This window comes from Amphimedon queenslandica, unplaced genomic scaffold (assembly GCF_000090795.2).
Source record: "Amphimedon queenslandica unplaced genomic scaffold, v1.1 AMPQUscaffold_13518, whole genome shotgun sequence".
NCBI lineage: Eukaryota > Metazoa > Porifera > Demospongiae > Haplosclerida > Niphatidae > Amphimedon > Amphimedon queenslandica.
Window position 1 is genome coordinate 432,189 of NW_003546246.1, and position 18,982 is coordinate 451,170.

Sequence of the window (18,982 nt, forward strand, 5' to 3'; positions counted from 1 at the left end):
TGTCAACAACCTCGCCTAGTTGCCTTATGTATCTTTTCATGTATTTTTTATGTGTATTTGGCACTATGAAAGTACTGTAAAAGTACGGTATTGACGGTATAACGGTATTAGTAGCTGATACTATATTAAAAACCTTTGAAACTTAAATATATACCTTCTATATCTAAAAGTAATACCTCGGTATATAGAAATATAGGTATACCTCACAGCCCTATCGTCAGCCCTAACGGAATCTAGTGTTTCGCTGGAAAAGACATCTGATCACCTGTTTCGTGGATGCTCCTTGACAAATTGTAACTTTACAGTTCAAAAGTGATGGATTATGGACTACTAAATGACTAAGGACTATTTCATGTGGACAAAGGAAAAACATAGATATACTAATATCACTTATGATTTACGTCATTTTTATAGAAATAGCATTTATAATAGTTTGTTTAAAAGATTTTGATAAGAATGTATACAATGTATAGTGTCAAAACCACAGAGATACAAATGAAACCACAGGTATACAAATGAAACCACAGGTATACAAATGAAACCACAGGGATACAAATGAAACCACAGGGATATATCACAGTTGTAGCACAGGCGGTGCCTTTGATACGCCCACTCATTATTATATGAACAAAATTTGTAACACTAGTCAGATACTGTACATGTAATACTGTATAGCAGGAAAAAGGCAGAGTTGTACTTTGATGATTGGCCGATTAAGAATAAGATTGCCAAACTAAAAGTCACCATATACTCTATTCTGAGCATGCTGAATGGACATGTGTCTGCAAATTTGCTAATAAAAAATACCAAATTAAAATCAAGTAATCTCGAATATTAAATGCTGCCAAATATTTGAGCTGTACGATAACTTTCATGAACTTAAATTTTATACAAAAACAAGAATTCATGCTTTCTGAATAAAAAAGTGAACAGTGGATTTTAAAAGTGGTGCTAAAAATTAAGTGTGACAGCATGCATACATGTACGCTGTACATGTATCCCTACTGTGAAGCCATGGTGAAATATACAGTCATTTATTATTTAAACCTTTTGATATACATTGTACAAGTACACCATAAACATGAAATTCAAATTTCGAGGGTGAGATTGTGAATATCATATGTGTACATGTATCTGTATGCTCTGCATAAGTGAATACAGTATGCATAATTTGGTAAAATTCTAATGTAAATGTACTACACATATTAGTAAAAATAGTAGTGCCTTAAAATAGTGGAGCCTGAGATTAAAGTAACTTAATTGTTATTTATATACATGTACCTCTCCTACATCACTTCCATGCATGATAACAGTGGCACCATAAGTCTCGCACTGAGCAACTTTCATAAGAGGTGCAACTGTTGGCATGACTACTGTTACTGGAATATCCAAAAGCTTTCCATGATAAGCTAGAGCAAGCGCATGATTACCAGCAGATGCTGCAATGACTCCTTTAGCCCGTTGAACCTACATGTACATGTATAGGAAGCATAAATGCAACTAATTAAACAAGCCTTACCTTCGTGAGCATCTCCAAAGAATTTCTTGCACCACGCTCTTTAAAGCTGCAAAAATTAATGAATTACATACATGAATGTAAGTTGATAAACTAAGGCAATTATAAAGTTGCAAAAAAAATCAGGGAAAACATCATGTAAAAAAACTAGAAGAACCTAAAACATCGAGGAGATCTGTTCTCTTGCCATGCCCTAACAAACATCACACATGCATGTGTATAATATACACATGTACAGTTATATGGACCACATCATTAGTAAAGGCGAAAATATAAGTACATGTAGATGGTTGTACATGATGCATTTACGCAAATGTTGCTACCACTTAACAATTGGGCAAAGTTCATATACACATTTGGCTCGTCGACTTTAATAAGTGGTATTATAGGAAGTACAATCACTACAATGGTGGCAGGAAAATTTTAATTAATTTTCGATATTAATAATTCTATAAACAATACATAGCACCAAGTGGTCTATTTGTTAATAACCAGTGATTTTTGGCTTTTGACATACATGTAGTTATAATGGGTAACTAAGATTCTTCATGCCTCCATAAAAAGTTGCCAACAAATATGGCACACAATTTTAACTTGTTGGCAGGTACCAAACATAACATCAATGATATTCACAGGTTTTCTCATTCAGGACTAGGCCTAGGGTGGTTTATACCGCACACGTCTTAATTTTCGAGGTATACACATGTATTAAATTTTCCTATTGTCGTGCTCACCTTAAATCCAAGAAAATTAAACCACCTCTAATGCAATTCTGGTGTGAATAGACTATGGCCAGAAAACAAAAATTAGCTCACATGAATACTAACTTTTGAGCACATTTCAAAACACGAAATTTGAAGCACTCAAAAATTTGAACGTATTACAGTAGTACATGATGACGAAAAGTCTTGCATAAATTGAATCCATGAAAATTATATTTGGGTGGATTCGCATGTTGATCACTCAAAAGGTTCATGCTTTACAAACAAGCTCTTCTATAGTTTACTCTGTTTTTTTTCCAATGAATTTTGCCGTCCATAATGGTGGCCAATTATTGCGTGTAGGCGGAAACAGCATTGCAAAATAATAATATTCATATGCTTCGTCATTTGCAGATCTAGAGGTCTATAGTAGAAATGAAAGTCTCATCGCATATGCTGTCACACATTGAAAATTATATAGGATTCTACACTACCATACTGTATTGAGTATGCATAAATTACATAGTGAAATGAAATCATACATGTACATGTTTGTACCTTCCTGTGGGAAGAGTATATTCCTTCTTAAAAAATATGTTCATACCAGCTATTGTGGATAACTGGGGTGAAATCTATAAAAACCGATTAAAACAATAACAGATTTTGAGATTTACAGCTACAATTTACTGACCTGCAATGGAGTTTTGGAAACTCCCTTCCGAATTCTATACGCTGCACCAGTACAATCCTCATACTGAATAGCCTTCTCGTGATCACTTTCAGAACCACGGCGGCTTACAGAATCACTACCTCGGTCGCTACCAGTACTTGTAGAAAATTCTTTAGAAGCAACAGTAGTCATAATTTGTGATGTAATCTCGTGTAGACTAAGATGTGGCTGACTGGCTGTAGTAACTTCCGTCTAATAGGCGGATCAACAAATTTTACTATTGTCATTAATTACTATATACCGGTAGTCACGTCACGCCTCTCAAATTGCTGAAATTGAAATCATTTGTAGTCTATTGTTCATCAATTCCGTTGTTCATTTCTTGTAATTGGTCCTCAGCAATGTCTCTTCCTCGTCATGTACAAGATGTTAACTTAAACCTTGATTTTCAGTCACCAGATGAGATAAAGCCCTCTCTGAAAAAGTCTTTTTTATTGACAAAATGGATAAGGTGAGCGAATTTATTGTAATCCCTATTTTGTTATTTGATTAAATTCAATTACCTTAAAGCCACTATTATTTGCTAGTACTAATTTTTTTTTGCGTTTTTTGCGAGTGGCTTTAAAATCGCAAAAAATTAGTACTTGCATTTATTAATAATTTAGGTTTATTAACAGTTATTATATAATTTGGAAAAAAAGAGCAAAATTGCAAAAATTAGTATGCGCTAAATCAGTACCATTAACAAATCGCAAAAATTTGTCAACTTAAAAATGAGTGGTTTTAAGGCACATGTATGTATTACGAATCAAAAATTAAAAAGTATTATGATTGGATTGAGGAAAAAGTAAGGAACCATCAAGCAAGAGGGTACTTGCAAACTGGTGAGGTAAGAAATGCTACACCACTGCATGAAGAATGTTTGGAATAGTAGTGAGTACTATACTACTTTCATGCTGTGGTGTAAACTGACCATATCAGTTTGCAAGTATCCCTTTAGTTTGATACCTTTTACCAAATCAATGCTACTATAGTCAGTTTCAGTTGAGTTTGACCACTGACCCACACTTATGACTCCTCTAAAATTTAGCTAGCTGCTTGAAACTTGATATATTTGCAAAATGGGTTCTTCCCAAAATCTGTACCAATTTTGGAGTCTCTAGGTACTCTGAAAGGTTCTGAATAGGTTCTACCGGTCAACATTAAAGGGAGCTGCGATGATGTTTCATAACGTGTAGCTTCGTGAATATGATGTGCATCTCATTAAATATGTCAGTGATCATGTTTTTATTATTCAAAAATCAAATAAAGCAAAAGGAACACTCCAGGCAAATATATAATTGAACTAGAAAACTTTGCACTCCAGAAAGAAGTCTCATTTAGTCTGCTGTGCCTCTCAGAGCATTCTTTATTTTTCATCACTTTTGCCGCTCAGAAATTCATTTGAAATTTTGCATATCTCGATGTTAATGGCAAGCACAAAGATCCGTTATGTCAATTTCATAGTTAACAGCGAACAAACGAGGAGAATAAACAAGTTACAACAATAAGAAAAGAGCATCAAGAGGTTTTCAGCCATTTTATTGTCATGGGGGTGGGGCTACACATGATGTTTTGATGATGAAAATATCCGGTCAAACTCAACTGGAACTGACTATACATGTATATCGTAATTACGGTTCCATTTTTGATTTTTTCTATTTACTTGTTTCCATAATTACATTGTGTTGTTACTTTCATTATAATTCATGCTGATTTTGTGGGCATTAATTAAAATAGCGTCAAACCACAAACCTACGTGGTGTCTGCAGCTGGATTTTCCTCCGATTTTGTTCTTTGTCTTTGCTTCTTTTTGAAACTACATTGTGGTCCTTGACCATGCACAAAGGAATGATGTAAAAGCCAATATGAGCAGTTCTCTGGTTTAATTATCTTTGGGATAAAAGATAAAGGAAGAAAAGGTCTGAAGAATTTTCAGAAACTTGAATTCGGACCTATTCTCCACTATCTCCAGAAAATCTCCAGCTACATTGCAGTCCACTTTGAGAATTGCTCACTGAAGGAGAGCTCATCATACATTTAAGTCATTTTTTAGCTGTAAAAGGTAAGATGAAAGAGTTATAAGGGTCTGAAAATAATAAAAATGGCGCTATCTTGAAAAATCAACCTCAGTCCTATACATATGCATGTACATGTACATGTAGGCTATCACTCTATTAGATATATGACGTTGGATACCCTTTCTCCAGCTCTTATCAATGTGCCACACACAAAGCAACTTCTTTGTGTTGGTAGTAGTGAAAACACCTTAACACGCATTATAAAAATTTTCTGCATTGTCGCTCATAAATACAATAGCATGGAGATCTCTACATTTCTCCTTGACCTTCATTAAAGCTTGATGAACCAATGCAGAATCCTCTCTGTTAGATATAATCCAGCACACAGGAACACTGTCCCCAAATTCATCTAGTATCAGTACAGTTATCAAATAGAAATTATAAACATTAGTACCATGAGTGCTGTCCATACAAATTGAAATTTGATCATCATATCACGCTGAAAACATGTCTGAATCCCAACAACAAAATCCTCATCTGCTAAATCATTTATGTCAGGTGACTGCTTCTGCCCTTGCTTCTTATAAATGAATACAGGATTGTCCATTGATTCCATCATATTTTTAACCAACAAACTCACACTGGTATGATCATCTGAATGTAATTGTACACCTTCTATATTGTATTGGTGCTTTATATTGTGAATGTCTTGACGACAGAGAAGATGCTTGCGATGAAGAACACCATCAAGTGACTGTTCACGAATTGAGTCAAATATATTTGAGACAGTCACACCATCAGCAAGTTTTGCAGCTACTTTTTTCCTGGTAGAAAGGGATAATGGAAGTTGAACTTTATGTAGTTGAAGTTCATGGATGTGATAATTACATAATTTCACTTCAAGTTGCCCATCTTCATCCTTTTTGGCTCTAATATATGCAGGACAGTGTGTGCCTATTTTAGAAGATCCTTGCATTTTTAATTCTCTGACTCCCTTTCCTTTTGAGGCATACTTCCCAGATCGATTGCAGTAAGAAATGTAACTAGAATCTGAATGACACTTTGGAGCACAATGCAGGACATATGATGACCGTGCATTCTCTTCAAAGCTCTCCTTCCATTTTATAAATTCGTGAAGTGTTGAGAAAGACTTATGGATAATATTAATGCTCTTGTTGTGCTTTATACACAGATGTTTGATTAAGTCATCACTTGTACGAAACCTATTAAAGTTCAAATACAAATACATTAATTTGAAAGTCACTGAAAGGTAACTCACTTTTCCGAACATCCTTCAGTACACTTAATAGTACCACTTTGGAAATTTTCCTTGGCATGATCAGTTTTGATGTGGCGATACAGACTACTTTTATGTCTGTAAGTATTGGAGCAGTGGTCACAATTAAAAGACATAAATGCAGTAGCATTTGGAGGCTGCCTGAAGTCTTTTTCGTCATTAGATTCAGATTCATCCAAATGTACTGTAGTACTTGGAATATCCTCGGGTATTTCCTCAATCTCAACATCATGTGCACTTGCAGCCATAGTTGATATAGGTGTAGTAAGTTTACATTATAGACTATAGACCACACCTCTATTGTTTTATGTCCGCATATCCAAGTATACGGACATGCTACTGTCCTCTGCCTAATGGCTAGACTAGCCATTGAGGCGGATTTACAATATGACATTAGGCCAGCGTACCGTCAATTTTTAATCAAAAGCGTGGGCGATTTGACCTTTTGACGCATGCTTTCCGCTGGAATAGAACCAGATTCTATTCCAGCGTCAACGTAACGTCAGGACTAGCGTAATATTGTAAATCTGCCTTTAGGGAGAGGACGTTAGCATCTCCATTTTTCCAAGTATACAGACATGAACGAATTATAAACATTAATAATTAATTAAATTTAATGATAATTATTAATTATTATATCATCTTCATCAGTATTTAGTCCAGCACAAGATTCATGATACCAAGCACCACAAAAGTTCACATTCTGTCCACTTTACTAAGCTCTGAGTATTCCTATTGTCTTCACGTAGGTACAATCCACAAACAATGATATCAACTTCGTCCATTTGTTCTATACATTTCTCTCTTTGCTGCTCATCTGGTTTAGATAGTGATGTGACTGAGGATATACGCTTCTTTTTTGTAGACTTAAAGTGAATTTGCTTTTTAGAATTTGCATTAGGGGCTTGTCCTTTCCTGGTAGGAAGACATGGTGGCTCATCAGTTGTTCTGTTACTTTCAATAGATTTGATGACCATCAATGCTGCAGTTAAGTGCTTCGTTCCTTGCTTTATTGCATCCAAGCTGGTACATTCAAGTAATGCTACAGTACCTCTATTTTTTACAGAGTGATACAGCTTTTTCAACACTGGATGCATGGTCTGTTGATTTTGAGTTTACAAGGCATTTGGATAAGTATTGCAATGATGACACATCAGGCTGATCTTCTTTTCTTTCAGTTTCATTCCCAACAGCACCATGTTTATCTTCATTTGAAAAAGAACTATCTAAGATCTCATTCTTGACAGTAGATGACTTTTCTTGATCTTTGTTCTTTGTTCATTTTATTCATTTCAATCAAGTGAATATGTTTACAAACAGTAGAATGAAGAATAAAATTCATGCATGTGCACATGTAAAAATGGACACACACTCCACAACTACTACATCGAAGACTACAGAAACAGCTTTCAGTCATAACTTTTGTTACAGTGTAAGATTGAGATTGCATATCACTCAAAGAAGATAACTGCTTTTCCAATTAACTTAATTATTATTATGGATTCCAGAACTAGGGACGCTCTAAGATTAAAAAAAAGTAACCCCAAACCAAACTTTGGGACTCCTAACATCATAGGAAAATTTTAATATGACTATGGGTGCTCTAAAATAAATCCAAGATAGTCTCATAAGGAAGGCCTAATCCTGAATGGATTACATGTATATAATCGGTACACTTTTTTAGGTTGTTACTGGCCCCTCGTAGCCATTTTATTTCTTTGCAGCCACTCCCACTTTTAATGAAATATTGAAAATTAGAATTAACTACATTGCTATGCATGTGCTGATATATAGAGGAGATACGGAATATGTATGTGTGTGTACATACATACAAACAAACTCTACACATCTTAGTAAGGTTCGTCCACTTATGCTGCTAAAGTCACAATTGGTGAATGGCCACATAAGAGCATCTCTCTTTCTGCTATAGAAACAAATTTTTGTTAATCATTCAATAAAATTATTCCACTTTAGACGAGACCAAAAAGCATTCAGTATCCAAATATCATAATATTAATACTGGCGGCTCTCTATAATAAGCAATATTCATAGATTTTGAATGGTCTAAAACTAATTTCTTTCATGAGTAGGATTTTATTCAGTGACATGCGGTATACTGTATTTCCTTAAATAAAACCTGGGCGTCTATTTCCTATAATGGCATGTGAACCTCAAAAATATTTTTAAAATTAAGAAAATTAGGCCCTGAGTGAGATTTGAATTGGGCACCTCATGCACTTCACTTCTGGAACTTATGGCAGTAACCACAAGGCTACTGAGTCACTAGAAGGCACAATTTGTGTATATATAGTTGGATTCAATTGCTACCCCAGCATTTTTTTGCATTCGGCTTTTATTTAAGAATATACGGTACTTTAATGTGCTTTTAAAAGATGTAATAATGGTGGCTAAATGTTAGGCAAACTAAAAAGGATAATGTTAAAGTGAACTTCGGCGTTATACATGTAGCCTAATTATCAACCTGCACAAAAATGTACCGCAACCAATCAGGTTGTTTAGCCTTGGAACAACCTACGTATGGTGTAAAAGTGTCAATTTAGTCAAGTACATTTTATGAGCATTTACTTGATCAGCATACTTGTAATCCTGGAAATTAAAACGATTTTTCTCTGCACCCAATTCCTTTTTCAGGTACAAGGGTAACAAAGTACTGCAACAGATAAATTAAATTTGAAATATCCTCTTACCAATTTTTTTACTTATTTCTGAATACCTAACAATTGAATCAATAGCTTAGTTTCTTGTCTACTGTTGTCTTATAACTTGTAAAAGTTACAAAACCGAACAAATGAACTAACAATTAATATCCAGTGGTCACATAGGTTACATAGCATGGCAATAGTGTCTACCAGCCTTCATTAAATGGGAGATAATGATTACTTGTGACACGGATCAGAAGCTCAAAATTAACGAAAAATACTAGGCATGTACAATGTACAAAATTTCTCTTACGTATTTTTTGTTACTAATTTAATTTTTGATTAAGTAATCAATTAATTGTCCTGTACTGCATTGCTCAAATTATATTGGCTCTCATTGCAGTGGTCCTGGTGACAATGATATTCTTTCTGAGCTCTTGAGGAAGATTCTTGCATTAGATAAGTTGAAGATCGAAGCACTATAATTTAGTCTCTATCATTAGTTGTATTTTTGATACTGTTATTGAGAATAGTAAGTTCTAGAATATATGTTAATCGATTTCTTATCTATAATTACTATATCTGGGCAGGCAATTGTAACCATAATATTAACAGGACAGTGCCAGAAGGGAATCTGATGCTTTTAGACTGTCAAGTTTTCATAGACACAGACTGAGATATAGCTAAATTTGATCTTATAATTGCTGAGGACAGAGTTATTTTGCCTTCTATAGCAGCTCTGGGTTAGACTAACTGAACAATTGTTTAAGACATGACTCACATTTAAATAAGGTGACTTACAGAGCTTGTAGGAGGGGTCTGTACGAAACTTGTAGTGGCAGATAGTCATTGGTGTAAGTAAAGTATCAATGCCAGCTCTGATGATGAAAGCCAATCGGCCCGTGGGAAGAGAGGTCATAATTCTAGTCCTGGGGAGGTAAATCTTATGGAGTTTCCTCTGGATGGAAAGAGTTTTTAATGGGAGTTCCAGGATCAACCTGGGAATCAAATAGTGACATTAACATAAATCTCATCTTTTTCAGCACGGGGTAGATCATTTGTCATATTAGAGTTGACAACATTGGGATGGACACGTAAAGCAAAATCAGAAATGATTTACTAATACAAATAATAGTAAATGTTTGCATTTTGCAGTGAATAAGGTGTCTTGTAGCATATGCAATGATGCCAGGTACTGTTCACAATTGTAGCAGCTAACCCAATTAATAGTTTTAGGATGTCATCACAGTTTATCAGCAGAACCAGATTATTCTTTTTATCCCATATTCCAGAAGATGTATGTTAAAGTGTCTCACAATCTGTGTTAATTATCATAAATAAATAGATATTCTAATGTTGTTACCTGTTGATCTCAATCATAGTATTACTCATTTTTTACTGGCAACTGTTTACCTGTAATTTGAAGTGTCACAACCAAATACAGGACAAAAGTAGCAACATGCAATATTACTAATAATAAAGTCACCTTTAGCTTTTTCACCCTTTCTAGTTGCAGTATCTAAATAAAATTTGCGATCAATCAGATAGCACCACTGCCAGCTGTGAACCAAAGATCTTATTGTTCTTGTTACTCATTGACAAATAATTTTAAGCAATGTCAATGAAAAAATTGTTAAGTATGAAAGGATAAATGACTAATTGGTTAAATGTGATTTTAGTTGGTCATTACTTAAAGTAGATGTTGATGACACAATTATCTAGATTACTTGAAAATACTTGAGCCATTGATTCTTGTTACTCTGCATCACTATTCTCTTATTCAATATTACTTAGCACTTTAGTAACTTCTTTAAGCTGTGGTTCTGTCGTTTTTACATACTCTAAGGCCAGCGGCTCTGATGGCCAGTTGGCCACCCTTTTCCTGTGTCACCTTCTTGGGAAAATTTGCAGGAAATAAACAAGAAGCGGAAGTGGCTCATAATGAACGGTTACTGTAATGTTTACTTAACTCTCCTTTTTCTGATACTTTCTTCATTATGTTATGGAGAGTCTTGATTCCTCAGAAAGATCTTGAAACCTAGGCTTAATACTGCCTTCCAGTATGTACATGTATACTAAGAAAATGCTTTGGGATTTAGTGATAGATGACTGAGATAAAAATTCACTACACAAACAAAACATTTTCTTGAGTCAACACTTGCTTATACATTTTAACAGAACTATTCTTGCAATAAATGTCCTTGAACCTGTGCTAGTTGTTTTTAGAGATGAACTCAGTATAGATGTAATAGGTGCTTTTACACAGTCACTTAAACTTGTTGAATAGCAAGTAAGTTGATCAACCTATAGACTTTGCTGCTTTTGACCTCCATGATAACAGCAATGAATACCAAGACTATGTATTAAAGGTTTGTTGGATTTTCTGTTGACATAACCTGGTTATCTAACAGCTGCTCCTCAGCTACTGCAGCACACTTAACTGATAATCTTGTTCCTTGAGAATGTGAAGTACTACTATAAACAAAGTCTAATGTATTATGTTGCTCATTGAAACAAAATCCCTTTATGTTCAAAAAATCAAATGACACTCTATTGAGACGTGAATTTTGATACAACCTTCACAGGATTAAATGTAGTGATTGAGTTTTTAACTTTCTCCAGACTCCTATTGGGTTTCTAAAACAAATTTAGACATCCACTTACAGTCTAATTCTGGATCATAAGAAGAGTGTACATCAGGAGATGTGGGCTCTTCAAATCAACCTACCCTCAAAAAATTGTATTGCTCACTTGTTTACTCAGCTAGTGTTGCTAGGCACAACTTTTGATGACCTTATCAAAGAAATTTTCAGAAGAGTCCACATAACGCTTTTTTTACATCTGAAGGTAGTGAAAGACGTGTTTATGAAGCAGATACTTGATGATTATGTAGCTCATTGTCATTGTCCACTGCCTCCATTTTAACAAAACATGGTAGTGTGACATGTGTCATGTAATATGATCTGCACTACTGTCACGAATAGTACAATTTGTTTATGGGTTGTTGTGCACTATTGAATTTATCAGCCTGTCTCATTGCTAAAATAGCGCATGAGAGCTTTTGGCCCTTGTGCACTCTTTTCAGCAATGAGACTGAAAGTTTGTGGAATGAAGCCAAAAGAGCACTCCAATCTATGCATTAATGATTACTTAACAATCAAGCATTAAAATCTTATATTGAAGTAAGTGTGGTTAATTGCAGCAGAGGCTATTGATAATTTTGATAAGTATCCTTTGATAGTTTTTACTATGATTTTTAATTTGATGTGAAGAATAAACAAAACTTAGGTCACACATAAAATAAAATGCCACATTCAATAATACATTTCTCATTGTTATTTCGCAAAAACTAAATCCCGCAAACTTTTTAGATGCAAAGGAAAAATTTTCAGACTGATAGTATTTATATGTACTAATACAACTCATTTAATGACTCACTTCATCAGTCCTTCTACTCTCTAGTTTTTATTCCTTTCACGGTTTCATCTTCTTTAGCCTTTGTTCCATGAGTTCTTTTAGTTTTCAACTTCATTCTATTGTCTCCATCATCTCTGAGTTTTCCTCAAAACTAATGTTCTTTATATGTCTCTAGAGTACTTGGGTAAGGTGGAGTTACTAGAATAGATGCAATAGCTGTTCTTCTTTGTAATGGAGTAAAAGCCCTTGATAAAATACCTTCAGAAAGCGATCTCTCTTGCTGATGAAGCTCATCTTTCAATGATAAACTGTTGCAGCTTCTGCTCTCTTTATCATCAGTGCTTACATTGGTGTGTATGTCAAACCTGTTTTTTGTAGAACTGATTAGCTTTCCAATTAGTCAGATGATCTACTTTAAAAGTATTTCTATTAAGCAGATAAATGCCAGTAACGTTGTAGCCTTCAATAACATTTGTCTGCTTCATTGCTCTTCTCCAAGCTATGGCAAAAAGTGCTGAAAAATCATATCAGCTAACAAAATTACCTGGATTTTTGCAATAGAATATATGACATACTGCCTTAAAGGCAGTTTTATGTTTACCAAAACTTTCCTTATTTGGTATTTGGAGGATAAAATCTGCTCTTTAGTAGCAATTCTTATAAAGCTTAGCTTATACATTATTAAGGAATAGCCTTACTTTTGAAATGGTCATATAGTATGAAAGCTCTTAATTAATCATTGTATTGGTAGATGTTCCTGGTTATTCTTTAAACAGAAGAGTCCTTGTGATTGTCAATTTCAATTTTGCCATGTTATGCCAGTTGCACCAGTACAGTAATATGAGAATTTTATTCATTTTTTGCTCCTTGTATTAAAGATTCAGGATTAAACTGCAATACTGTTTTATTACAGCTAAAAATACATAATGGATTGTGAGGGAGTAAATTTTTGCTCTAAAATGTCAAAGTCCTTAGCAAAATGTTATAGCAAGTAGCTATCGCTAAGAGGAAACAACAGAGTGAAGCGAAAGTTCAGGATGTCAGTCAAAAACTTCTGCTGCATTCTAGTTGATACTGATAGCATTCTTTCACCCTTTGTTTCAAGATTTGTTGCACTTATCCAATTACCTGAGTATTTGTGTGTGTGCAACCAATTTTAGCATAGTTGATTAAAATGTTAGCAAAGAACAATTCTGCTTTGATTGATAGATGTGGAACCAGGCCAATTTTGGTGATTGAGGTACCCACACTAAGATTAGGCACGAGGCTATTTTGCTCAGCAAATTACCTATTATCCTATTCTATTATGCTACTTAATGTTTCCTTTTATTTGCCTCTCCTACACGAGGTATTGGTTGTTGTTGTGCCTGTCTTTCATTCATTCTAAACAACTGAATTTTGTCTTTAATAAACTATTTTTAGCACAGCATGCTCCAAGCTCCTAGATCTTCTTTTCACCCAGAAAAGTCTTGCTTAACTGTTATGTGCTGCTCAAATAGGTACAAGAAGTTTCGAAGTAAGAAAATTGAGTAGAGGAGCCAAGTTCTGTTGTGTTGGTACTTTAGCAACATTTTCCACTAGACTAGACAATGGCCTTTTAAAAAAATAACAACTTTCCAGTGACACAAATAAAGGATTAAAATTTCAAGAGGGTAATTCAGAGAATGTTAGCACTAGAGGTCTGAGTTGAACATGCCAAAACAACCTTTACAAACAAGTATACACACAATTTAAACAGAATATACTTATTATTTGTTAAGAAAGTTTGGAGTAGAAGGATTTAACATACATGAGTTACATGGGTAAAAGGTGCTTGCATGATTATGGTTAAAAAAATTCAAATATAGACCAGAAGTGACCTCTTATGATGACCAGTACTGCATTTGTAGACAGTGAGTCCTAGCTGGATGACAGCTAGGTTATAAATTCTACAAATGAGGGAGCGGGCTGAGATAAAAGTGATGGTCCAGGTTAGTGGAGGAGAGTTTAAGACAAGCACCAGAATGTGTACATATAAACAGAATTCTTAAAGTCTTACTTGATGAATAGGTAAAGTTGTCCTGGTTTTAGTTTGTGAAACACTGGAGTAGCAACCAACTGGGCTATTGGTACTAAAGTGTCTATACTATTGCTGCCACCTGCCATCATTGTAGTTGATAATATAATGCTAGATGTTTTAAGCTTGGAGAAGTTGAGCATGTGTGTGCTGCTACTTTTGCATGTATTTAAAGGCAAGTGCAACTCCAGAAAGCTATGTGTTGCAGCAGATTCTCATCGTAGGCCAAATGTTGATAATCAAACAACTATTGCTGTGAGGCCACACACCATACATGTAGGTGCCTCATTCTTTAGGTAGCTCCCATCATGCTCATTCATGCTACACATGTTTGAAGTTTTAATAGTAATATTTTTATTGAAAAGCAAAATTTGTTTTGTTCAACTCTCAAGGCTTGTTGTAATCATTACTGATGCTTCCACATAATCCTCAAGAGAATTGTTATTATGCTGATCGATCACCAAAGGTTCCACTTAGAGTAGAAAAAACTCTCTCAGTAGGTGCTGATGATATATGAATAAGGCAGACCTATACAGGTGATGACCAGTTAGGTAATGTACTGAAGTTTTGATCCACCATCAGTGGCGTATCCAGAGCTTTTGTGAGCCTGGGCCAAGAAAAAATTATTGGTACATGCAGCATGCTGAAAATATTACGCTCTCAATGATATTCATGATGGTGTGGTCAATCAAACCACTCAAAATGGCTGCTGTTAAGTAGAATTTACATGAAAATTCTGGTTTTTGTGTTAGATCTCACAAAATACAATTGCTAAACTATCAAATCAAGGAAAGAAGTCATATTTTTGTGGAGCAGTGCTCAATAATTACTGGTAAACAATTGATCATTAATATTTTAACTACTGTATTTCCTCGATATCTTTTCGCCCTTGAATTCTATCTGCCCTTGAATTATATCCGTACCATTAAGAAGGCTGAATGAAATAATATTCGCCCTCAAATTATTACCGCATGTTATGCATGCACAGTAGTATTAATGCATTATTGCACGTGTTAGCTGTAGAGGAAGCCCAAAAAGTTGGGATAGCTACTGATAAAATGGAGCTGAAGTTGCCCTTGAATACTGTTTGCCCCTGTATTGTACTCGCAGTGCTCTTGATGCTGAAATTAATAGTACCCGCGGATGGAATTCAAGGAAATACGGTATCTCATTATAACTGACCTAGGATCTGATACCCTGGTCCAGGCTCAGCAGGCTTTGGTGTAGCAATGCCACTGTCCACCATTCAAAGGGAAGGATATCATTACTAGTATCAGCTGCTCTAGCTAAATACACAGGTAAATCTTCTTTTGTACTATAAAAGTGGCGGAAAAGAGTGGGTCTGGTAGAAGAGCCTCGTAGCTACCAAACAAAGGATCTCATCTCCCAAAGAAGACAAATGGTCGAACTGGGACTAAGAACAAGACTCTCTAACCTGGCACAAAAGTTGATGTTGTCCGCTGTGTTTGTTCCTCCTCTGAGGACGTTGGCCACATGGTCGAATGCAAGTCTTGCTCCAAATGGTTTCATTGCAAAATGCATTGGTATTTTTGTACAGTCTGTCGCTCCTTCTTGTCCCTTTGTCTGTCCCTTCTGCATAAAATCACTCTTCTCTTGACTGGCTGCAGCTGAACTAGAGATTGATACCCATATAGAAATTCCAAGGTTGTTACAACCGGGTCACAACCTTGCAAAGTTGTAGCAACCTAGTAACAACCTTGTATGAAAGTGATAAAGTTGTGACTAACATGTAAGAAAAATAATGACCTTGTGACAAGGTTGTCTGAAGGTTGACAGGAAACTGAGGTTTCATTAAGTGTGCCCCACGATGATATGAAGCTATTGCTACCATATATAAAGGGACCATGACCAGCACTTATACAAGTCAATAAAGATAACATTAATACACTTCCACATCTTTATACATTGTCATAGATACATTAAAAGTTTCTAGAAATCATTTGAAACTATATGAGATTAGGATGTCAATAATAATTGTGTTGATAGTCTTTCAGATTATAGTTATTCTATTAAATTCATTGTACATTGTGAGAAGGTTGTGACAAGGTTGTCACAAGCCAAAAAACGTGCCAAATCCAAGGTTTTTACAAGGTTGTGACCAAGTAGTGACAACCTATTGACAACCAACTTGTTACAAGATTGCCACAATCATGCTACAACCTTGGTTTTTCTATATGGGTACCCTTCAGGCTCGCTGGTCAGCATTGCAATCCACTGCCGATCAATGTCAGGCTCATGGAACCGAGATAAACAGGCTCATTATCTCTCCAACAGATTTCACTAAGCAGTAGCTCTTCTTCTCCTCCTATAGAGTCAATTATCTGCAGAGCTTCCAACAATAATGGTGTGGACTCAGAATCCAACTCTGTCAAACCCAATACAAATGGGACCTCAGCTAATAAATGGCACAATGTTGTAGCATCAGGAATCACAGAACCTCCTAGTGGTGCCTCTTACACTGGTTGACTAATGCTCATATAGATGGTGTATCAACACTGTTTAGCCACTTGGCTGATTGTATTTAATCTTCTCTTTCATTTCTCACTTGTGACTGTTGTAAGTTGGGTTAATGTAAATCAGACTCTTGCAAACCACGTTCTCTGTTGGTCACACTTAATTTTACTATTAAACTGTCTACTGTTTTCTCTAACTGTCATCAACTTCCTAGTGCTGTATCTATTAGGCCTGATCTCAGTTTATTGGAATGCCAAACTCGAGGCATACTCCTTTGGGAGAGATGTTAACTCATTGACTCTGAGGTCTCTAGGAGGGACATCAAACTGAGGAAAAGGGAACTATATGTAAGTGGTACAATAGTGGGCAGGGTGGTAAATAATGCATTTGTAATAAATCAAAGCTTGGGTGTATTAGCACCGCAGCTGTTTTCTCTCCCATCTCTGATAACCCTCTGCTGTTCCCTCTGACACTCCTGGAACTGTTCCTCCTCTCCCGAATTAGCCCAATCCTTCATCCACCATATCTTCTACAAAGTAAAATGTCTCAACCTCTTCCCACTCTCCCCTGAATCTCCTCCTCCCTCCTGACTAACTCTATGTGCTTATGAAACTCTTGCAGCATAGTGAACAAACTTTTGAGTTTTCAGCCTTTGTTTTCTCTTCCTCTGTTGAAATTTTAGCTTTAATAGAAACATGGTTACATCACTCCTTTCAGAACACTGAGATAATACCTTCTCATTACACTATCTATCGATATGGCCATTCCATTCGTGGTGGTGGAGTACTTATAGCAGTTAACTCTTCTCTTTCCTCTTCTCAGGTTAAATTACCCTCTGACTTAGAGATAGTGTGTGTGACAATTTCCATACCTAGTTAAACTTACTTACTGTGCCTTTTATATGTACCACCCAATGCTGACAGCTCATATCACGCTAGCTTGCTCACCTATTTTGAGTCACTCTTTAGTCTGGGAGACTGTGTTCTGATCTTTGGTGACTTCAATGCTCCTGATATCTGCTGGTCTTCCCTAAATAGCTCTAACTCCAACTCTAATGCTCTCTGTGACTTTGTAGTTGCTAAGGGTCTCGAGCAGCTGGTTGCATTTTCTATCCACTGTGGGGGAAACATTTTAGATTTAGTTTTTTGCTCTTCCCTTGGCTTTATTTTAAACCTGTACCACATTACATCCACCCTTCTTTCTCTCCCAATTTTTTTTGAGCTTTTGTTTGACCTCACACCAGGAAGAAATCCTGTAGATGGATGTGCTCTTACAAATAGGCTGACTTTGAGGGTCTAAACTCCTTACTGGACTATGACTTCAGTCCTTTACTTAACTCTACTGATATTAAGTTCTCTTGGTCATTCTTTAGAGAAATAATGCTCACTGCTATCTCTATCTTTACTCCCAGCGTTCATCACATCTTTCATAAGGTTCACTCTCTGAGAAAATGCTTTTGGCTACGGTCCTCCCACTTTAACATGCTCTGTGTCACATCAGCTAAGTGTCTGCTCCAGCTGGATATGCACAACGCTTGTGTCATGTACAAGAAGAGACTAGTAGAAAATTTTGTATCCAGAAAGGACCCTGATCTTTTTTGCAGGGCTGGGTCAAACATTCGCAAATTTCAAACACTCGTGCCTTCGAATTGTCTTCGAAGGCTTTACTATGCATTCGAACATTTGGCCACACCCTTTTTAAATAATTTTTGGGTGTGGCCAACAAACACGTGTGTCTAAAACCTGTCAAAAATGTCAGAAAGTGGAGTGACAGAGAGTCTTGATGGAAGCGAGTGTCCTATGGAAAGTGACCAATCACCTTCTCCTGGTAGTTCTTCCGACATTACTACAACAAGGAAGAAAGTCTCAGATGTGTGGACTTGGTTTACTAAACTGAAAGAAGAGAAGAAGGTGCAATGTCGCCTATGTGACAAGAAGCTGGCCTATCATTGTGGTACAACAAATCTTTGTGACCATCTATTATGTGTTCATCCTCTGAAGTACTCGACTGAACAGCAACCAGTACGCCAAGCAGTTATGGATAACTTTCTTAAGAAAAAGGCTTGCTCGTCAGTTAGGTCCAAAGAAATCACTGATAAAGTTGTTAAAATGATTATCACTGATATGCGCC

General features: G+C 35.8%; 2 protein-coding genes across 2 annotated transcripts in view; one reads left to right on the forward strand and one right to left on the reverse strand.

The window, feature by feature from the left end:
* LOC100635929 (L-threonine ammonia-lyase-like) overlaps positions 1 to 3,123 on the reverse strand; it is a 7,178-nt gene extending 4,055 nt beyond the window's left edge. The window contains exons 1-4 of the mRNA XM_003382905.2: positions 2,909 to 3,123; positions 2,776 to 2,849; positions 1,520 to 1,565; positions 1,282 to 1,467 (exon numbers count right to left, since the gene is read on the reverse strand). Coding sequence (XP_003382953.1) covers positions 1,282 to 1,467; positions 1,520 to 1,565; positions 2,776 to 2,849; positions 2,909 to 3,079 — 477 coding nt within the window. The 5' untranslated portion in view covers positions 3,080 to 3,123. The remainder of the gene's footprint in view (positions 1 to 1,281; positions 1,468 to 1,519; positions 1,566 to 2,775; positions 2,850 to 2,908) is intronic.
* A 67-nt stretch (positions 3,124 to 3,190) lies between these two features.
* Positions 3,191 to 18,982, forward strand: part of LOC100637193 (zinc transporter 7-like) — a 49,109-nt gene continuing 33,317 nt past the window's right edge. The window contains exon 1 of the mRNA XM_019998976.1: positions 3,191 to 3,398. Coding sequence (XP_019854535.1) covers positions 3,289 to 3,398 — 110 coding nt within the window. The 5' untranslated portion in view covers positions 3,191 to 3,288. The remainder of the gene's footprint in view (positions 3,399 to 18,982) is intronic.